Source organism: Manis javanica, chromosome 2 (genome assembly GCF_040802235.1).
Source record: "Manis javanica isolate MJ-LG chromosome 2, MJ_LKY, whole genome shotgun sequence".
In the NCBI taxonomy this organism is placed as follows: domain Eukaryota; kingdom Metazoa; phylum Chordata; class Mammalia; order Pholidota; family Manidae; genus Manis; species Manis javanica.
In genome coordinates this window covers 33030862-33053812 of record NC_133157.1, presented here as the reverse complement: position 1 = coordinate 33053812, position 22951 = coordinate 33030862, and the positions used below count along the sequence as shown (strand labels likewise).

Genomic DNA, 22951 nt, shown 5'->3' with positions numbered 1-22951 from the left:
CACGGGAGGCTTTCCATCTGTGGGAGTTCGTGTCCCCGAGCCTTGTGGGATCTGTGCCCTTCTAGTGTGTCTTACTGCTGCTATCACCACTATAAGAGGGAGTGGCACTGACATCACCTCAGGATTAGGTCGGAGCCTTGACTTTAGAGTTGGAGAAACTGAGGCCCCAGGGGGACAGCTCATGAGTCCTTTAGCCCAGGCTTCTTCCCCCTAACCCTACCACATCCTCCACCCCAGCCCTATTCTGTTTGGCTGTTCGAAGATTTACAAGATTCTTGCTGTGAAGTCCCAGCTCTGCAAAGCTAGAGAGATGAACTCTCAAGGCTGGGCCCTCACTAGCCAGGCCCTCACACTATCCACACTCCCAGAGTGGGGGTTTCTGCTCCTCTCTGTCACCCCAGGTACTCAAGACTTGTGTGGGGAATGTCAAGGAGGCAAGAAAATAGATGTCCACATCCCTGCAACAGAGGCAGAAAGAGAATGAGGCAAGGAGTCAGGGAGAAATAACTGTTTAGATTTTTTACCCATTTCTTAGTTGCATTCTTTTACCATTGTTATAGTTGAGAAAGTTATATCTGTATTCTAAATACAAGTCCCCTGGCAATAAGAGTTTAGTTCTCCTTTTTTTTTTAGCATCAGAAATGGTTTGCTTTTATTACACTTTTAGAGATCAAGTCAACTCAGAGGTAAATGGGCATCATTTTAAGCTGCAGGCAGGAAAGCTATTGCATGGCTTGTACCTGGCTCACCCATTTCTCCTGGAAAAGAAGCCAGGGGTCCTTGGTAGGCAACTCTGAATAGCTCTTTCATAATTCTGAAATCTCAAATGAGCATGTGTGTTTATGTCAGTACTTACAAAGGGAGATGGAACCACCCTTGTCAGGAGAGGAGATAATCGTCAAGCACGTCTCCCTGGCAGAGGCCCTGTCGTGTAATTAAAGACAATAATTATAGCTCTGCAGCAAGTGTCAAACCCAGGGCTCTTTCCAGATATGACTGCGCCTTTCTCGCCCTGTGTGTGAAAAACCCACAAGGCTCTTTGTGGATGGGGGAGAGCCTGGGCCGCTCCATCCTGTAGCCAAGGGCGGCTTCTGCAGGCCAAGCCCTTTGAATGTTTTGACCTGGAAACCTCATCTAAGAGAGCTGAGTCAGACACTCTGAGCTGGGTCCTCTGCAGTCCTGCCTCACTCTAAGATGCAATGAGATGTTGGGGACACAGGGGACAACAGGCAGACCAAGAGTGGAAAGGAGGGCTGGCTGGCTCTGGAGAATTTGGTTAACTCCCCTAGAGGCCACACACTCGCCAGCACGCAGGGCTTCCTCTCCCAGCATCCACCAACGACTCAAGCACTCAGCAGTTCTCCACACTTACCCACTGAAGCCTCTGTTCATAAGAGGTCCCCTCCATTCCAGCCTGTGAGCTCAAGGGGGCAGGAGCTGCTGTGACCGTCTTTATTGCCCATGTCCCCTTCCCACAGGACCTGGCTCGGAGCACAGGCCCTGGGCAGTGAAGAAAGGAGCAGGGAACAAGGACTGAGGTGACACAGCAAAACGAGCACCACGACTTGGAGTCCTGAACTGGGGCTCCTGCCCAGCACTGCTGCTGGATGACCCTGGGCAGGCTGCTGCAGTTCTCCAGTTTGCAGTGTCTCTATCTTAACAATGAGAACAGGGCTGCCTCCAGGGTTGTTCTGAGGATGAAATGAGATAATGTCTGGGAAAGCACTTTGTAGTCAGTAAAAGGAGATGTAACTATTAACTTATGACAATAACCCTGCACATACGACTGATAACTAAGGTCCTGGAAAAAATCAGAGAAGGGCCAAGTAATCTGACAATATTAGAAATCTCCACAAACCTACAGATTTCCTGAAATAAAGATGCTTTCCTTGGGGACTCTTTAGCCCCTGAGAAGGAAAAGACAGGACCCTGGAGGCACAGCAATGGCCCCACCTCAATGGAAGTCCAGCCAGGGAAGTCAGGAGGAGGGCCTGCTTCCACCTCCCCCATGACTGGGTAGAGATGACAGCTCCCAAGGGTGCTGGCCACTGTAAAGCTTGAGGGGCGCATGAAGGAGAGAAGATGGGCTATGTATAGATGACAAACTCCCAGAAACAAGGGGACCCTGTCTGTAGGAAGCCTCGAAACAGCTGCTGAACCACACTGTGGGGACTGGAAGGACTGGAAGGGGGCCACCACTCACTGGGCAGTCCCCATACACCCCTACAAGCCTTCTGTTTCTTCACTTATAAAATAAGGGGGTAACCACACAGTCTCCCAGTCTGCTTGGCTCTAAAATCCTCACTCTGTGAAGGAAGATTTCCAGAGAGGGGAAAGGTTTAACACCCGAGTTGGAGCTGTTTAAACAGCACCGCACACAAAGTACGGGTCCAAGTCAGCAGCACCACTTGCCCTGAATCCAGGAATTGGCAGCGAGTCCCTGCAGAGGCTGTGAGGCCCTGGGGAGGTGGAGCTGAGCTTCCACCTTGGTCTCAGCCCCGAGATTCCACACTTCTGTGAATGTTTGGGACTGAGTGAGGGGCATGGTCTGGGGCCCAAAAGGCAGCCCGAAGCTTTTCATTAGCACTCACAGCCTTGGGAATTAGTTAGTAAAACTGGGTCCAGACGAAAATTAGTTTCAAGTCTGGGGGTAAAAGGCTGAGTTTATTAATAACAAACAACTCTTCCTCTTAATTTCTGGGTGTAAATTATGAAAATAATGGAAACACCACCTAGTTTTCTTTGAGGTTTAAGTCAACAAGGTTCCTTTGCTTTGCACAATGGGTTGGGCTGGGGCGGGGATGAGGTTGGGGTAGAGGTGGGCAAGCAGAAGCCTATGGCCCTGCTCGGAGGGCGGGGTGCTGTTCACAATTCTAAGGACCCCTAACCAAAACACAAGGGCCTTCCTGGGAGTCTGTCAGGACCTCACCATCCTTTAGCTTCTCCTTCAAGTTCACCTTCAGAGCATGAGTCTGGGCCTTGCCCCATGTTACCTCTGCTCCCACCACCCTTCCCCAACTAGTACCCCACATGATCCCACCCAAGCAGACCACACCACACCCTCCCTGGCAGCCCCTAGGTACACTCTTCTATGGCCACACCTGACATACCTCAGTGACTGCAGTTACAGGTCCTATGGGCACCTCCCACTAGAATGGTCCTCCTTGGGACAGGCCCAGGGGGCTCTACCTCCCAGCACAGTAGGGGCTAAACTGAGGCCCAGCAAAGCCCCCTCTTCATCTTCACCTTGAAGGGTGGGGATGCCCCTCCTTCACCTTACCTGGCTGATACTGCCCCCTCCCCCCAGCTATCCTACCTCCCTTCCACCCCCAGGGCAGCTGGGCTCAGTATTAACTCTGTGGCTTAGCAAAGGCTGTCAGCAGAAGCAGCTCTGGAGGGAATGGGAATAACTCCCTGTAGGGGAGTACAAGGAAAGTGGGGGTAGAGGGGAGGGGGCTGCTGTCACCCACTGGCTATCTGCATTTCTGATGGGATATAAAGTTGTTGTTGGGGTGGACCCTGGCTTTTTTTGTTGTGGTTACTGGGGAGGGCAGCAGCTGGCCCCATGGACCTATCTAGTCTGACCCCACGGCTGCCCATCTATCTCAGTCTCCACCATCCTCAGCCCCATGGGGCTCCCTTAGCCTGGGGGTCCTCCCCTTGACCCTCCAACCACATGACCTGCTCCTGCTTGTCCTTTGGGACACAGCTCACAGGATGCCAGAAATTCTCCCTCATGGTCTGGGAGCTGCTCGAGCTTCTACTGTTTTCTCACCAGTAAAATGCAAACAATCCCATGTACTACCTCCCCAGACTTCAGGGAGGCTGAGGAGGGGAGCTGTGAAGAGCAGGGGTCCTGACTGAATGCTAACTGGTCCAGTTCTGATTAGAGAACTGTGGAAGTCTGGGGAAAGAAGCAGGTCACAGACGCTGGCAGAAGGCTTCAGGAGAAGGTGACCCTGAACTGGCAGGCCAGGCTGGGTTCAAAGGGGAGTCCAGAGCATGAGCAAAGGTGCCAAGATGAAGCTGAGTGAGGAAGAAATGGACAGGAGACAGACTCCCGCAGCTCCACTCTTTACCAGGCCTGCGTTGGCTGCAAAGGTCAGATGGGGTCAGGCTAGAGGCTGTCCCAGCTTTGGCAGGCAAGACGCTAGTGCTGGAGAACGGCATGATGAAGGCCGGTCATGTGAGGGGCAGGCACCAGCCAGAAGGGGAGAGATGGAGTAGGTGAAGGGGGAACAAGGATACTGCAAAGACTTGAATGGAACCCCAGTCTGGTGACGGGGTGCTGGAGAGGGGGGCTTGCTGGAGGGCTCTGTGGCTGGGTTCATCGACACTGGGTGTACGTGCCAGTTCCCACACGCAGACATGAAGCTAGCGATAGGAGTGAACCTAGCGATGGGCAAACAGCCTTAAGTCTGGAATCAGAGAGGGGGACATGTGGACCCACTGGGCAGGACCAAGAGGTGAGTCAGCCAGGGAGACAATGAGATCTAGTTTGAGGACCTGAGAACCTTTATTCTTTGGGGAAGAGTCTGCCCTTAATTTGCACAACACTCCACCAAACCCAGCAAGTTCTGACCTGGGGAAATTCTTCACTGGAAAGTTCTGGGCCAAAATCTCAAACACAGGGTGCCGGCAGTCTGAGGGCAAGTTCCTGCTCTCCAGGGGCCCCCAGTTCTAGCAGATAAATCACGATGCAATGTATTAAGTGCTGTATCAGCAAGACTGTCCAAAGAATGATGTGGCAGCTAGAAAAGGGAGGCCCCACAGCAAAGCTCAGGCCTTGGCAGATGACCCTTCTTTCAGTGTATCATTTTTTAGGTTGCCAGGTACAATTACAGGCCTGTGTTCTGAAAGGGAAAGAGAAGTGGCATTTTATTTATTTATGCTCAATGCTGCCTGTTTTGGAAAAGGACTGGAGGCAGCATATCCCATGAAAACACATGGACCAAGCCAGCTAAAAGAGAGTTCTTGAAAGGCAGGACTACCCAGAAGGAGGACTGAACCTTGGGCACCTGCCAAGTTGCCTCATAGGTGGAAAGATTGCATCAAAAAATAAAAACCTGTTGTTACTCAGCATCCCCTCCTCTTACTGCCAGGCAGAGACCCCACAGGGAGAGGGGGCCCTGGAATGGAACACTGTTCTAGTCAGCCTCCATGACTCAGCTTTCTCATCTGCAAAATGGAAATAATCACACTGCTTCCTCCCAGAGCTTTAGGGAGATTCCTGGCATAATCTACAAAAGGCACACTTAAATATAGCCTTCTGTCCTCTCTATAAGCTTCCAGAAATCCAACCTGAGCCCTAGATAAAGGAGGGTGCTAATGACCTAGTCAAATAATAGGGTATAGGGAAAATCGCTGAATCTCCTTCTCAGACTTCTGGAGGGGCAGGAACTGTGGCTGGTGGTCTCCTTGGACAGACCTTGCAAACCAGCTCCTCTCCCCAGGCCCCCCATGGGCACTGGGGCACTTCAGGGCCCTTCTCTGAGCCGACTCCAGCACCCTCTTCAACACATGACTGCAAAGGCACGCACATCTGAACCATCTGACTCTTTCCTGGGAAGAACCTTCTTTCCACTCCTGGGTTAGAACCTTCAGATCCAGATAACCTCTCATATTCCCACTCACCGGGATCCCAGCTACTTTCTCTCTCTTTCCCACTGTACCACAATTGTTGGCAAGCTCTTCCACCGCACCTACCTGCTCCCTCCTCCAGCACCTCACATCCTTGGCCCTGGCTCTGGCCTCAGCCCCTTGGCCTAGATGACTGTTTTAGACATAGAACCGGTCTCCCTGCCTCTTTCTTCTCTCTGCTCTAATCCATCCTACACACCCAGGAAGGCATGACTTCCTAACAACTTCCTTACTGTGTCACAAGCCTGCTAAGGAGCACGCAGTGCCTCCCACAGCCTGCACGCTCTGCCCCACACAGGGTGCTGCTGGGTGGATGATGGACGCCACTGGAGTCTCCCTGAATCTGTTTCTGGACAGCCATCTGCCCCAGTGTCTTACCTTCAGGTCTTTTAATATCTCTCTGGGGTTCTGAAAGGCAAGGGGCAGGGGTGGGGAGGTAAGCTCCTCTACTTCCTGTTCCTGTTCCTTTATCTCTGCCTTTGGGAGAATGGCTATTTCTCCCAGAGCTGCCAGGAAAAGAGGAGTTAGAGGCTGTGCTCCTGGGGCCCTGGGCCCTTGCTGCCAAGTGCTCAGCAGGATATTCCCATCAGCTTCTTGAGCCTTCAAACCTATGAGGCTGGGCGCCAGCAGCACAAAACGGTGCTTGCTGCTCTAGGGAAATCCATGGCAACCCCAAGTCTGTGCTCCTGCACCAAGGCCAAGAAGAGGAGGAGCACGCTGCCAGCCACTGGGCCGCGGCTGTGCCTCTTAGCCCCGAAAGACAGCAGGGAGACCATCCTACGTCCTGAAGCACAGAACAATGCCAGCAAAGAGCAGATGCTCGCAAACACCCATCCAATGAATGAGTGCGTCCCTCTTTGTTCCCTGATCAAGGCCCTGTGACCAGGCAAAATGGGAAAAGCTGTTTCCAATGGGTAGCTCTTTACTGTTGGCTCCCTTTTCTTTCACTTACTCACCATATATTTGTATTCTACACTCAGTCATCCAACTGGTGAATATTTGCTGGGCCCAGAGGAGACATGAATATAAGTAAGACCCAGTCCCTTCCTTCAAGGAACTCTCAGCTCAGGAAGGGAGGTGGGGGGAAGAGGCACAACCAGATACCTCCACGCAGTCCCCCAGTGTGGAGACAGAACTGGTCTCCAGACAGAGCAAGGCACAAGAGTCTCTGGCTTGACTCCCATCCAATTCTCATCCAGAGGCAAAGCCAGTTTCTTTCCCTCCACCCCCCACCCTCAGCCATTTAGTAACGGGCTAAACTTGGACTTCCCAGATCTAGTGATTGTCAGAGGATGAGAGGTCTCTGGGATCTTGAAGGGACAGCACATCTGCCCACCAGCCCTGGTGGGATTAATTAATATACCCATGCATTCAACAACCATTTACCAAGCATCTGCTTTGTGCTAGGTACTAAGTAAGATTCTAGCAGGGAACAAAGTTCTAACCTTATGAGGCCCACATCATAGTGGCAGACAGACTATGAACAAGATACAGCCTAAGTAAAATATACATTCACTAAATAGTGATCAGTGTTTAGGAAAAAAATTCAGGACAGAAGGGGGTGGCAAGTGTTTGGGATGGGCTGAAATTTAAGGTAAGTGGCTGGGGAAAGCCTTGCTGAGAAGGCCACTTTGAGTCATGACCTGAAGTGTGGCTCTGCTCTCCGTGTAGGCCATGATGGTATCACCCCTTGGCTTGTTTTACACTACAGACATCAATCCTTGTCTGGGTCCTTGTCAGCCTCCCCCATGAGATGGGGCACCTACATCTGGCACATAACAGGTGTGCTGTCGGTGACTGTCAGCTTTCTGTGGCCTGTCCCAGTCCTGTTGCAACTTCCTTGAAAAGCTGGGCAAGCTCAGTGTCAAGGGTCAAAAGGCAAAGAGGCATATGGGGTGAGAGAATAGGAAGCGACTGCCAGAGTGGGCCCGCTGGTCACCATGGAAACCTACTCCCCTCCTGCCTGGCTTCCCTGGGCCGGGAGCTGAGCAGGTGAGCACCACTGGGCTGGGTGTGGGAGCCGTGCTGTTTCTCAAGAACAGGAAAGTCATAGGGTGACTAATACAAAATCTATTTACACTTGATTATCTCCTTCCTGTCTGGTAGGTAAGTCATTCTGGTAAATGATAGACCAGCCAGGGAACTCTGCAAGCCCATGACAAGCTTTCTATCTGCCAGGCAAGAGGGTGTAAGGGTAGGTTTCAAAACATTTCAAAACAAGTCCAAGAACCCAAGATTAGAAGTCAGGAGACCTGCTCTAGGCTTGCTGCTGTGTAACCTTGGCCAGCTCACACCCCTCTCTGGGCTCCTGTGTGGAAAGGACTGCTCTTCAAGGACCATTCCATACACCTCCCCAGTCCAGGGGAGAGGGGTGACCATCAAGACAGGCTGAAGCCTGAGGAGACTTGGGGGAGGGCAGACCAGGGAGGAGGTGAGAGAAGGGATGCAGGGCAGTTCGGGGAGCAGAGCTGAGCAGAGTTGTGCCAAGCAGGCCAGGTGAGGAAGGAAGAGGCACGGACATCCTGGGAGCGGAGTCCATGAGCACTGTGCAGCTGGGAAGGGCCTGGCCTCAGAAGCCCAGACAGAAAGGCCCTTTACTTTTTTAGCTACCAGGAGGACAGAGAGAACAGGGCTGCCTTGAACCAGGGGACAGAGGTGGTGGCAAATGCGATGAGGGTGAAAATCTCAAGTAGGGTGGCCAGAGACTGCCTCCTGACACCCAGTCAAGATTCAGAGGCCCCCTTCCCTGAGAAGCATTTGAATGGAATTCTGGAGCCTGGCTATGCAGAAGTTACAGACCTGCAGCTTCCAACCCTACCTGTCCTGAGAGCAGAGAAGGCAGCATACACTCTCCTGGGAGGGCGCCAGGGCCAGTTCTTCCTTACACCCTGACAAAACCTGGGCTGGTGCCACGTGGAGGGGTGGGGGTAAGGCGGGAAGAGGCACAGTTCTGACTAGGGCAGCTGGAAAAGCCCAAGGTGATGACAGATGCAGGGACCTTCATGGTACCCAGGGAAGAAAGCAAGATCTGAGTTTCCAGATGAGGAAACTGAGGCCCAGTGACGGGAAGCAACCTGCCTTAAGCCACACAGCAGACCAGGGCAGAGCCAGAGCTAGAACCACATTTCCTGCCTCCTTCCTTCTGAAAAAGGCCACAATTAGAACAGAGACTCGAACATGGTATATACCACCCTTCTCTCAGAAAAAAGTTTGCCACTAGAAGAGGCCACATCAGGGGATGAGATGATACAAGATGGTGTCCCTCCCTTGCCTGTAAAACCAGTGCCTGGGCTTTGCTTGGAGCAGGCCTACTAGCACATAAGAATTAAAAAGGGCAGAAGGCAAGCTGTGAGCAAGGAAAAAGGCCACGTCAGGGTAGTGGTATTCTGTGTGAACTGGCTTTCTTTTAATTTCCTCTTATTGTGCTATAAAGTTTATTTAATAATAAAAACATGCTAAGGACTTTTTAATGTATAATTGCTTATATATTAAAAATTATGTGAAAAAGCTTTCAACTAATGTTTATGTGATTCATCCTGTGAGATGGCTCTTTGAACAATCTTATAAGGGTGCGTGTGGGGGGCGGGGGAGGTAGTCACCCGAAGAGGGGGGTGTGAAGGAACTGTGAGACTCCCGAGTACGTCTGCAGACCCTCCCGGAGTACAGGAACAGATGTGGGGGTTCTCACTGCAGGCGAGGGCTCCAGAGAGCACTCATTTCCCTAGTTTTGCATCTTAACCTTTCTGATACTCAGTTGTCTCATCTGTAAAATGGGATAGATAGAAGTATTTACAGCTCACAGGATTCTTGTGAGGATTAAATGAGTTCACCATGGAAAAGTATTTGGAGCAGTGCCCGGCACACACACAGAGAAGCCCTCCACAAAAACTCATGCCCGCCATCCCCGGCCCCACCACCCTGGGTGCTGCTGGGAACTGTTGGGGCTGAAGGCCTGGGGGAAAGGACCTCAGCTGAGAAATACTCCATGCCTTTAGGCTGACTAGGGCTTGATGATCCAATCAGCTTTTACAAGCTCTTGCCCCATGAGCTTTTCCTACCATTATCCTATCACAGCCCCATCTCCTGCCACTCCTCTCCAGCAAAAAGGTCTCACACCTCCTTGCCTTGGTTCAAGCTCCTCCCCCTGCCTGGGCTGCCAAAGCCAGCTCTTACCACCACTACCACCTGCCTCCCATCCCACCTGGATCGCCCAAACTGGAAATTACTGTCCCTCCTCGACAGGAGATTCACCCACTCACCTCTGTGCACCAACCACTAACCACCTGGGGCCCAGCCCGTCACCCTGCTTCATGGGTATTCTTGAGGCAGTGGCAGTTAGCTGCCCGGGTCCAGTCCTTAACACAACAGGGCACAGCTAGCACTCCAGGCCAGGCCATCTAAGGCCTGAGGACCACCTGCCCCACAGTCCTGCTGGTTTGCCCACCTACCTCCAGGTGGGCAGGGCTCCCTGCAGGGGCTGGCCAGGGATTCAACAGCACAGAATACCAAGGAAGGACAAAGAGCCCCTCTGCCCCCTAATAACAATGATCTCATGCACATGTACAAGGCTTTTTCTTTCACCTGAGACTCTCATCCGCGTTGTGTGCTCTCTTTTGAGGACACTGTGGCCCTCAATAGGCTGGGCCTCCTGACCCACTCAGGCACCCGAGTCAGCCTCGGAGCACAGAGCCCTTCCCACTGCACAAGCAGGTCGCCACACATCTGGGCCTAGGATCAAGACACAGGGAGGAAGGAAAAATGGGCTGCCAGGCAGGGCTTTGGAGAGAAGCTGCCTGATTCTATTGGCTCAAAGGGAGGCTTGACCCAGGGCCACCAAATACATGGACAAGAGTTGAAAAGAAACCCAGGAGTGCTTTGATTCCTCCTCTTCAATGTACATAGAGGAAACTGAGGCCCATGTAGCACAGAGAAGGCCCAGACCACAATCTGACCTCAAGAGAAGGGCCAAGCAAGATGACAAGGGGAGCTGGGACTAAACAGTGAACGTGAGCCAGGCTGGCACCTAGAAAGGGAGCTGCCAGTCCTGACCGTGTCCTCTCCTATTCACAGCTGGTCTGAGCTGCTCCCTTCATGGGGCTGGTCCTGCATGTCTATGAGGCACACACAGTGAATTAGGACATCTAGGAGCTCAGAGTTGACACCGAACTCCAAGGTCACCTGAGCCAACCACCCACCTTAGATGTAACTACCTTTATGTTGTCTTGCAATGCTGGTTGTGTTGCCTCTGCTTGGATACCTCTAGGGATGGGCAACTCACTGCCTCACAAGAGAGCTTCACATTTAATAAGTTAAAAAAATGTTCAAAAGGATTATTACTTTTTTGAGCCTCAGCTTCCCTCCTTATTAAAGTCAAGTTTTTGACTAACTCTCCAACTGGGTTTCATAGAGCCCTCAGGCATTAAGGAGGTACCTGAAGAGCTCACCTGTGGGGTGAGAGGGGTAGTGGGGGCAGAGAGTGAGGCCCAGGAAACCCATGGGTGTCTAGGTTGTGAGGCTCTGTGGAGAGCTGAGCCTCCACCTTGGCCAGAACTGAATTCCTGTGGGTGACGCAGGTCTGTGGAGAAGGAAACTGAGGCAGACAAAGGAAAGGGGGTGATAGGAGCCTGTACCTCTCCACCCTCCCCCAGCCATAGCCCATGGGGCTAGGCCAGGTTCTCTGTTCAAAAAAGCACACCTCCCCCTAAAGCTCCCCACCACCTGATGCACAGAGCCAGGGGCATAGAGAACAAAACCGCATTAGTTAATCACAGGCCATGTTGGCCACGCCAGGGCTGACAACCAAGCTACAGTGTGCCAGGGCTGCACGGGGCCTGGAGAGAATGTCCTGCATGTGGTTAAAGCAAGTCTTCAGCAGTCAGCCCCGCAGCTGACTACCCAGCTAGGTTCCTTGGGCTAGTTAGTTACTTAACCTCTCTGTGCCTCAGTATACTCTCTTCATCAGTAAAATGGGCACCTTTACTTCAAAGGATGGTGAGGATTCAGTGAGAATTCACCAGTACTATGCACAAATATGAGAGAACTCAGCAGCTGCCTCCATGTTGTTGCTGCTGCTACTGACCTGTAATTCCATAATCAGGTAAAACAGAGGCACAGAACGTGCAACCCAACGTCAAACAGCCAGTTCACAGTCAAAAGCAGCTAGAGTACTACTGACTGCCCGCTCTAAGGCTAGTGCTTTGCAGGGGGAAACTGAGGCCTAAAGGTCACTCAGGGGGCAAGTGGCCATCCCAGATTTGCTTGACTCCTTCCTGAGCTCCTTCCACACCCATACAGAGAGGCACACTGTCTCAGGCCAAGAGGGCATGCTCTTCCTGGCAGTGTTATTCTTATGTACCAGGGATGCCTGCCCTGTTACTAGAAATTATGTGCACACATATACATAAATGTTAGAGCATCAAAAAAAAAAAGGTCACCCTAAAAGATGGAACATAATGTGTTCTATGCCAGCCCTTGCTACACTCTGTCTCCCACATTTTCCTTCCCCACCCCCATCTTGCCTGTGTCCCCCCCAGGGGCTTCATGCCCCTTGGTGAGCTGCTTCTTGGGACATTCACATGTCAATGGCTCACCCCAGCCCCCAGCCCTGCCATCAGTCACTCAGTGACATTATACACAAAGAATTCCAAGTCAAAGGGAGCTGTAACAAGGTCATTACAACTAGAAAATGTCCTGTTTAATCACCTATTTCCTTAAGAAACAAAAAACATGGGTAAATTTGGGCATAGCTTCCATGCGAGGAAGAAAGCCCAGAGCAGCAAATGGAAAGATGCTTCTTTGGAGATAGAATACATGAGATCTTTAACAGGTTTCCAGCTAAATCAAACTGTCTTGTCTTGGACCTATCCTCTCTGGGTGTGCCTCATTAAAAAGCCAAAGTCCCAAGGACAGTTCTACCCAGCTAACCGGCTCCACAACGCTGAGGTTCAAGGCAGCACCCGGGAGGAAACCGGCTCCACGCCAAAGACAGCAGGGAGTGGTGGGCCCTTTGCAAAGGCTAGTGTCCCCTCCTCACCTCCCGTGCTTCAGCCCCTGCCCCCATGTTCCCTGGATGTAAGTCTGAGCCCCTCACTTCTACTTGTGTGACCCCAGGGAAGTGACCTGTCCTGTTTCCCTCACCTGTAAATGAGACAATGCCTCCTTTGCAAGGACGTGGTGAGGCTTAATAAGCATGTATGTCAAAGGGCCCAGTGCAGAGCCTGGGACCTGGCAAGGGCTCCAGCCTCAGATGGCTCCTGCCATTTCCTCATGTCCCGGATACCCCAGAGTCAAACACAAACATTACACTTCCTTCAGTACTCCACCCCAAAGACTGCCCTGCCAAGCACAGGCCACACTTGCCATTCAGCCACCAACTTACCATGTGTGCTTGGGCAAGCCCCTCTCCCTCCCTAGTATCAGTTTTCCCATCCACGTAGTAAGGCTGTTGGGTTTGGATGAACTCAAAGATACTTTGCTGCCCTCAAAGAGCCAGGGTTCTGAAGTGCCTCCCATATCCACTACTCCTTAAGACCAAACTGACACCTGCTGAATGCTAAGACTGGCCACAGCTGCAGCACCACCATGGCCACCACCGGCCCTGAGGACGGGAGCTGGACCCAGACTGGCTCGGCCCCTGGTGCTCCCACAGAGCTGGCGTTTCGCCAAACCAGGTGGTGATGGCATATAGGTGGTTGATGATGGGACGTGGGTGGAGGTGACAGGATGTGGGCTGGGTTGATGGGATGTGACAATGGGAGCAGATGTAACTGCAGTCCTGAGGTGAAGACTCCACCAGCACACCGGCTTCCCTGAGTTGCTGGAGGACAGCAGGCTGACCCTCATTGGGAGCGAAGCCCCAGACACATGCTCAGCTCTCTGCCTCTTGCCTCCCACAGAGGCTGCTTTGCCAGGAGAGCTCAGGAAATGGGAGTGAGCATGAGGCATGAGGCACGCCCCTACAGAAGTCTGGCCTAAGTCCCTCTGGTCAATCGCTCCCGCCCTGGCCCGTCACCAAGTGACTAAGTATTCTATAGGGCACACTAGTGGCCAGAGGATCACTGTCCAGGAACAGAACATGAGGCAGAGTACTGGAAGCAGAGGCTGGACTTGCACCCAGATCCTTCAGCAGCTGTCCACGTGGTCTCCGCAGCCCTGTGAGCTAATACTGGGCATGAGGTCAACATATACTTAGTGATCAGTAAATGTTGCTTCCTTTCCCTTCCTAGTCTAACTCAAGAATAATCAAGAGGAAGTGCTCAGACATGAACACCAAACAAACAGTAAGTGGGCCACAGAAGGAGGCATCTGTATCCCAAATTCCAAGACACACAGGGTACCATTTCACCAGGCCTCAAAATTTGGGCTGACTCTCAACCTGCTCCTGGTCAGCCTCCCACACTGTGCAGCACGTTGTGCCCCGGCTCACATTCCTGCCTTGTGCAGGATCAGAGGGGGCCAACCCACAGCTGTTCTTCTGTCCCTGGACTGTCCTCCTGAGCCAGGAGGACCCCCATGGTGGCGCTTTCTCCCCACAGCCCTTCCGGGCTCCAGGTCTGTCCGAGATGGGTGATATTTGATAACTGTTCACTTGAAGATACTCCAAGTATTATCCTGGTGAAAACAGGCCCTCAGGACACCCTGCCACATTCTTCTGGGCCCCACGCAATTGCTCTGACAAGATTTTACCATCAAGGGCCAATAGGAAAACAGCCATAGTGAAAAGTTTCTGTATTTCCAATAAACCTGCCATGTAGAAACAGGGCTCTTTATGCTGATTCCAGCCCCAAAACAAAAATTTCCTTGTATGGATAATTTATTCCAACTGATCTAGCCCACCTGCTTCTACTACACAATGAAAACAAGGTGACCCAGCCTGTTTCTCTTGTTGCCCTGGTTGCTAGGAAGCTCCATGCTAAGTTTTTATCTCAAGTATTGTATCTTTCTGCAGTCAGGAATTCCTGTTAGAACTTTCCCTGCCCTTCTCCCCATTCCCTTCTTGGTCCCTATTTTGGCTAACTGTACTTGGTACCCTGGTATTGGACTTTCACTGTACCCTTCCAGGTTCTTCCTGCTGTAGGTGAAACATGAACTGGTAAAATGGGTGCAGATGCAACACAGTGTTGTCCCCAACCACCACCTGGAAAGCACAAACATTCCCTTGTTGAGGGTGGCCAGGGACTGCCTGCCAAGATGCAAGTCCCTGTGTTAGCAGCTCTGCTTACCTGTCATGATCCTCTGGGCCTCATAGGGCTCCATGTAGCCGGCACTCTCCCCCTTTCCCACTTTGCTCTTGAGATCATTCTTGGCATCAAAGGGATCTGAGTAGTCATCAGCAATGGTCACCTGCAGGGAGGAAGATGGCAGGGGTGTGAGTCCACCTTTGGCTTTTTTGCTTCACTTCTGTTCACAGCCAGGCAGGCTTTCTTCCAGCAAACATAAACCGAGCCTGTGCTATACCAGCAAGGAGGGGGCACTAGTGCTCACCCTCAGGGAGTTCCAATTCTTGTACGGGTTATAAAAGAACCTGCACTGTCAGTGCCGCATTGACAGGGAGGGGCCTCTGAGCCTGTGCATGCAGTGGGGCCTGCTCTGGACACAGTTAAGTGAGAACAGAAGAGCATCTGGGCAGAGAAGCACAGAGGCAAGAACCTGGAGGGTGTCTTGGGGGAATGTGAGTTGCTCAATCTAATGGAATGAAAATGGAGGAAAGTTGGAAATGAGATCACAGAAAGCCTAGAAATGCTGATAACACTGCTGGTGCTGGCTGAGGCATAGAAGAGCTTCTCTAGAGATTATTATGTTCAGTGTTCCATTTTCTCCAAATCTGGAACACAATCATGCTGTGGGTAATAAGACAACAATTTGATGAGATCAATGCACCGCAAAGATGGCCGTGGCCCCAGACAGGTCCAATGAAAACATAACAGCAGCTCAGGATGGCTGGATGGACTGCCAGGGCCAGAAAGGGCATTGGAAGCAACAAATGGGAAGACCCTTCAAAAAAAGGTTGGGAAACTGAGGTCCAGAGGGGCAGGAGCTCAGCTAAGACCCTCTGCCAGATCCTCTACCTCCCAGGGCCCTTCCTGACTTCTTTAACCTGTGTGTATTCCAGAAAACACTGAGGTTCCACAACAGAGGAAGTCACTTGGGGGTACATAGTAGGGGAGGGAAGGGAGACATATGAGAATGTATGTGAGAGCCGAACACTTCAGAGAAAAACTGCCATGATCTCCCTGGAGAAGGGTTGCAAATTCTTCTCAGTTGGAGCCTACGAGGAAGTACGGCAAGGCTTCCTCCCATTTCCTACTTCATAACCTTCACGAGGGCCGTGCTTACCAGAGAGTAAAGGAGAGGAACCCACTAAGCCTGTTCCCCTGCGAAGCACCCCAGCTTCACCACAAACTCGCTGTGACTTTTGCTGAGTTACCTGCCCCTTTGGTCTTACATCTGGCCATGAGCAAGTCTTCACCTCCCAGCCAGGGCCACCCAGCTGCTTCTTTTGGGAGGGGACAGGTCAGCCTTTCTCTATACCCTTGGCGCTACATGAATTGTTATTTAAATTGTGGGTTTAATTAGAAACCACAGGAGCCTCCTTTCTCTCCCAGCTCCTGGAATGTAAGGCATCTTAGGGGCCAGTAAACCCACAGGAAGGGAAAACCCCCCTTTGTCTGCCTGGTAAATGGCAGCTTGTGGCAGCAGCCCCAGCATGGTGAGCGAGTGACCTCCAGCTGCCAGGAATGTGATGCCAGAGGGACAGTGGGCAGCAGTACTGTCACTGCGTGTGGCCAGAAGCTGATGGGAGGCATAGCACACAGGGCATTGCTCCCTGAAGAAGAGCATGCTTATTGGTGAAAGATCCAAGGCTGGAGTGCCCACCAACTGAGCATGTGCACCCCGCGGCCACTGCTCCGTCAGTGCTTCATCACACTGTGGGTCAGGCTCTGAGTCCCAGAGGGGCTGCTGCCTGATGCTGACATTGTAACCATCACCTTTCTTGAGACTCAGTCAGCTCAGATGACACTGGGCAGGGGAAAGATTGGGGTGGGGGAGAGCTAGGCCTGGTCATGGCTTTCATTTGATATTTCCACTCTACTATTTGCAGAACATATTGGAGAGAAAATTATACACATGAACCACTGTCGAACAGAACAGCTCAGTCGTTGATCCGGTATAGGGTTTTGTGCCTCAGAGTCCAAGGGATCAGGAGTCCAAAAGGAGAAAATGACGAACCTGCTGTGGGTGACATCTAATCTCATTTCTCTCTCCCGGCGTTCCTGCCTTCCTTATTGTCTCTTTTTGCAACATGAACATCCTCCATCTATTCTGCAATAAGGAAGGGAGCAAATATTTCTCCAAGAAAACAAAATCATTTTCGGGGATTAGCTGGGAAGGGAGAGGGCTGCAGTCTCCATAATCTAGAAATCAACATTCCAGCTCCTCTCGGAAGTGCTCTGCCATGTGCAAACACGGAGGCTTGCGGGATATAAACCAAATCTTTGTTCGCCCTGGGACAGTAGCTCTGGGAGGCCTTCGGTTCAGCAGGCACTATCAGTATTTTATAATTAAAATGAGATCTGAGCTTGGGCTGTCATGAGGCCCCGAGCTGCCTGCCTTGCTTACTTCCGTTTCAATAAGAATTTACAAATCCTAAAACCAGGAAAAGCCCCTGGTCTCTGCAGACATATGGTTCCAGTTATACCTGCTGACAGTTGAAAATCCTTCCATTAAGAAAAAAAAAAAAGTTTAGAATTCTGTTAGTTTAAGAAGCGAATCGGAAGGTTCCTAAAATGTACATTTAATCAATTTGCTTTCCAGCTTCAAAGTAAGGTTGGTGAAGGGGAGGGAATTTGAGGTTTGAGCAACCTGAAACTCAGCAAACACTCACAGAGCTGTTTGACCTTTTGTAAAATCATGTCCTGGTTTTGGGAGTAAAAATTTAACCAGGTATTAGGAGAGCTGAGGGGGCAGGTAACCAGAGGGCCATGCGACATGCCACAGGCTCTAGCCACAAGCACTGGGCAGTGAGACACTCTCCAGGCGGACCAGGGCACACTTTAAGTCAGGGTTGCAGCGCAGGGTGCTTGAGTGAAGGCTGCTGATTTTCTGAGTTAAAAGGAAAGAGAATGAGTTTCCCCAGATGTGAGTTTGGATTCTATTGGGGTTGATTTTGCTTTGCTTTAAAATATCCCAAGTAGTGAACAAGTCCCTCAAATCAACAATTCAACCAAAAGCGATCCAGCTGAGCCTCCTCTGCAGGTTGGGCCACCGGGGCACACGAGATTTCCTTGATTCTGATCTTGGATTGGCAAGGATCTGAGAGGGCACTGGACTCCATGTGGCCTGCTTGTGGTTCCATGGGGGCAGGAACAGAGCTAATAAGAGGGAATGCAGGCCGTTGGTCCCACCACTCCACTGTGGAGCTGAGCACAGCAGAAAGACAAGCTATTGGAGTACAGTTGCCTTACCAGTGGGCCACATTCACTTTCTTGGCTTCCTGTGATGGGTGCTCTGGCCCATCTCCAAAAAAGAAGCAGGGTTATGGTTAAACCCCAGGCAAACCTTTTCTTGCTTCCAAACAAACTAGACCCCAGGTCAGCGCAATGCCCTGTAAAGCCTTTCATAGGCTCATAAAGCAGCAGAACTGGGGGTTCCTGAGATACCTGTTTCAACTTCCCCTTATTTCGTACACGGCCCATTGCAACCCAGAGCTTTCTAGAATTCCACCATGCTCGCTGCCTCTCTGACAAGGCTGTGAGTTGGCTCCACATGCCTCCTGGCTGGTTTGCACACACTGATGGGCAGAACTGGTCCCTCCTTTCCAGAAGTCTGTGGCCCAGGTGTTTTTATCTTGGGGATTTAGCTTTGTGACAGGAAGTAGTCCTCCTGCTTATCCTCAAAGGGATGTACTAGAGCAAGGTGGCCGTTGCCACTTGACCACACAGCCATATGCTTTTGTGAGACAGTTGCACCTGTGTGAGGCCTGGATCCTCTCCATGTACTCTAGGTGGAAAGGCAAATTGGCAGAGCCACTCTGAAGGATCACTTCTGGCAGAATCTATTAAAATCCAAAAATGCGCATGGCCTGACCCAGCAACTCACCTCTCATTATTTATTTCCAAACGTACCCAGGGAGACATGGGTAAGGATGCTCACTGGAACAAGTAATAATGAGAAACTGCAAGCACCTGCTATATTCATCAATAGGGGAATTGATAAATAAACTGTGCCAGGTTCACACTATGGAATATCATGCAGCAGGTTAAAAAGAAAAGCAGTCACTCTATATGCACTAATATAGCTCTCCCCAAGATAGTTTTGAATGGAAAGAAAGGAGAATGTATATTGATAACTACAATATGATACCTTTTTATGAAAAAATGAAACAGAAACCTTTATCTATATTTAAAGAAAAAGTCTCGGGAGATAAACACTTCAAACTGATATCTCCTCTGTGGGGAAGGAAGGACTGTGATTGGGTGGTTAGAGGAAATTAAAGGAGACTTGTCCGTAGCGTCTACACATTTTTCAAATACAGAAAAGATACTAATGTGTTATAATAAAAACTGAACTTTTAAAAAGGTACTCCTCTTCACAGGTAATTTCTGTTACAGTGGATAAACTGTTGTCCAAACTTGCCTGAACAAAGGAATGGCCTGGAATGCTTGTTAAAAAAGCCAGATTCCTAGACCAAATAACCTGTATATTTAATAAGCACCTCAGGTGATTTTTACAAGGAAAGTTTGGGAAACTTTAAGCTAGAGTGAGCCCTCTACTGAACCAGTCTAAAGCTAAGCCTCTAGATAGTACTCTGGAATTTCACTTTTTCCAGATATTTCTCAGCCTTGTTCATTAAAGTGAAGCAAGAACGTTAAGTACTAAACACAACTCTCTCTTGCCTTCCTCCCTGGGGGTCAACTGGAGTTAAGAGATAACCCAACATGTATTGGTCTGTCTCCAAAATCTAAGACTCAAAGGTAATAGCCTTCTCTGTGCAATTCTGATTGTTGGCCCTGGATTGAGCAATATGGCCTGGGCAGGAGGGGGGAGGGCTATGCAGGCAAGACACTGTGCTGGCCCACGTGGGGAGCCTGGGCCTGACACTGGTCCTGGCTGTGAGGACTTGCATGGTTCTCCGTTCAAAAGCATAGACCCTTTTAGGCTAAGTCTAGCTGGCTCTCAGCAAATTTTCCAGGAAGATCTCCCAGCTCCAGGTAAGGCTGGTGGGACTGCAGAGGGGAGCCACTGCTGAAATACAGGGCATCCCTGCTCAAATCACTCAAACTGCTACAAAGGAGGGACAAGAGAGGTGAAGCAGCCACCATCTTCCAGGAGTGGGTGACCTGCACCATCCCACCAACCTACGGGCAGCTCTTTCAAGACATACGGTCATCTCTGTGTGCTCTGCTGTCTGTAGGAATTCAGCCACTTCCTGGATGAGGCAAGATAATCCCCCCCACTCTCTGAAAAGCAAGGAGGTGGCATCCCATGAGTTCCTGGGTCCTTTCTAGAGGCCCATGACTTCTTTCTGTTCTCTTCCAAAATGAACTGCATATGTACACACCTGGGAATGTTCTACATTGTCCCAGTTAGACCATTTCCTCATCAATTCACCCTTAAGACTGTATATTAGTTTTCTTAACAGTTTGGGGGTCATGGATCTCTTTAGGAATCCAGTAACTGATGAAGCGGTGGCTCTGTCACATTTACATATGCCCACACAGAGTTGGACACGCTTCAGAAAGGTCAGGAACCCCAGGTTAAGACTAAGCCCCCTTGCATTTGAGCCAGTTTAAAGAGAAGGATGGCCTGGGGCACTTTGTTTTGGCTTGCCTGCTTGAAACCCAGAAGCCACACAGCCCTCAGGAGCACAGGCAACCTGGCCCTGGCCCTCACTCTGGAGGTCAGGAGGGCTCCTTGAAGGTGAGCAAATGCCATGAGGGGCATGAGGTGGCAGCTGCAGCCAGAAGGCTCCATGCCTCTGTCCTTCATCCAGGGACTGAGCAGGCTGGAGGCCTGGTCCTCCTTTGGGACCTACTGTGATACAGGCCCTGTCAGGCCTTATGTCCCCACAACTGAGGTTCTGTTGCCATGCTGACCAAAAGATGACATTAACAAAACATGGATTTGGGGTCTGGAGAGGGCCTCAAATGACCAGGGGGCTGCCTGGGTAAGAGGCAATGGGCACATGTTCTGCACAGACCCAGGAACTATACAGAAGCGAACTCGGTGAGTCAGGGAATGCATTAACAGCCAACAAAGGGACATGCTGCCTGGGAACTGGAGCGCCTTCCATTTGGGTGTCTGAGCAAAGGCTTTAGGTGGAGGTCAGCTAACTGGATAATAACTGTCTGTGCTGTTAGCACAGATTCAGCTGCCCCATGGCAGAACCCCAGCTTCAAGGAATGCCCAGGCAGGTGGCTGGCTGTTTGCAGGACCCCTAGTGAGAAGGTATGTGGTATCTCCAAAGCCCCAACGCTGACCAGTGGCAGGGGGGCTACAGCAACTGCCCGGGGCTATGCAAACACAGAAAGGTGGGTGGTAGCGCCAAGCCCAGAGACAGCCCAGACAGAGTTCTAGAGCGGAGCTGGCTCTACTACACCCTCACTGAGGGACTCTGGGCAACCTGCTTTATCTCTTTGAGCTTTAGCAATTCATCTGCGAAATGGGGCAAAACTGTTTGCCTTCTCAGGTTCACATGCATGTCGTGAGGAGCAAATAATGAGATGATTTGAAAACAGGTCCACAGTTTATAAAGAAAAGACACCTCCAGAGTCCCAGAAGCAAGTGGGGTCTCTGCCCACAAGAAGCTGAAAATCTAGTGGGGAAGACAAAACAAAGACCTGAGAAGAAACCCCAGTAGAGGCCTCAGTGGTTACACAGAAAAACCTGGCTGCCATTTGGATGACAATACTTGTTATATTTCTCAACCACAAAAAGAAAAATGCTTGCGAACGATCCTCTCTTCCCCTTGCATGCTTTGGGTAAGCTGCATCTCCTGTTGGGGTACCTGGCTAAGAGTCAGAACCTCTTGGGATCCTCAGGGCCATGCCAGCTATGTGCTGAGCTGGCAGGGTGCTCCTGGTGAGCAGCCCATGTCCAGGGCTGAGGGGTCCACAGAACTGGGCTGTAACACCTGCAAACTGTGGGGACAACACCACATGTGGAGATACCACCAAGCGTCCTCTGCTTGCCTCTCCGTCCCCTGCTTGGACCATCATAGGCCAACTCTCCTTACACATACGCCAATAAATCATTTCTGACATGGGAAGGAAATTAATTTGGGGAAGATTAATTAACTACATTCATGAATTCAGCCTCAACTCCTGGGAATCAGATGGGCAGGAGCTGGGTTGGGGTGGGACACTTTTTATCCCGGACCTAGGACTAGTTCCCCTTCTCTTCTCTAAGGTCTCACCCAGCTATGCAGAGTCACCTCAAAGTTCTAAGCCCCTCTTTTTCATGCATGCTCTGCCCACATGCCTCCAGTGGCAGGGAGCTCACAACTTCATAATTCAGTCACCTGGGAAATCCGTCACTATTAAAGCGGCCTTCCACCCACAGCTGCCATCTATTTTTTTTTTTTTGAGCAGACCTTGGGTGCTCTCCTGGAAACACTTCTTTACAGACCAGCCAGTTACCTGCCCTGCATGTCAGGAGGCAAGGGGTGTTTCAAGTGGTCTTCACTGGTCTTTCCAGTCCTTCCCCTCCCATGGCCACAGCTGCTTGCCTAGACACCTGCAGGCTCCAACATGTCAGGAAAAATGCATTCCAAATTACAGCCTCTGTTAGTTCCTCTGGTCCTACTTGCTTGGCACCCCCTTCTTGCTCACTCACACACACCCCACCTCCTTCAGCTTATCCCTGTGGAGAAGGCTGTGGGTCCTGGGAGGGAGGCTGCTGGAGCAGAGCCTGGCCTTTTATTTATCCCAGAACCTCACTGGTAAGTGGTAGGGAAAGGCTTCTCAGCAGCTCTCAAGCAGCAGGAGGTTTTATTTTGAATTCAGAAATAGCTCAATCCTACAGTTTCAACCAGGACCTATGGATAGAGAATTCAGTGCATCTCTCCTGAGGACAGAAAAATCATGACATGTGAAGTCAGGGCCAAAAGGGCCCGGGGAGATGATCTAATCTGGTGAGTTTCAGACTTCTATGTGTGTAATTTGCGCAAAGGAACTCTCACATGGTATCCCAACATTCACCACCATTCACAATCTGAAAAGCAAGAATCCACTGGGGAGCAGGAGGCCCCGAGATGGGGAAATGAGGAGTGAGGAATGGTTAAATGTCAATGCCAGAAATAGGTAACCAAATG

At 50.8% G+C, this 22951-nt stretch overlaps 1 protein-coding gene across 9 annotated transcripts in view; it reads right to left on the bottom strand.

Moving 5' to 3' along the window:
• Positions 1 to 22951, bottom strand: part of SHB (SH2 domain containing adaptor protein B) — a 126791-nt gene that overhangs the window by 63592 nt on the left and 40248 nt on the right. For all 9 annotated transcript variants that reach the window (XR_012127261.1, XR_012127256.1, XR_012127259.1 and 6 more), the window contains exon 2: positions 14862 to 14982. Coding sequence is in view for 5 of the 9 variants with exons in the window: in XM_073227355.1 (XP_073083456.1) it covers positions 14862 to 14982 (121 nt within the window). In the remaining 4 variants the exon portion in view is untranslated. The remainder of the gene's footprint in view (positions 1 to 14861; positions 14983 to 22951) is intronic.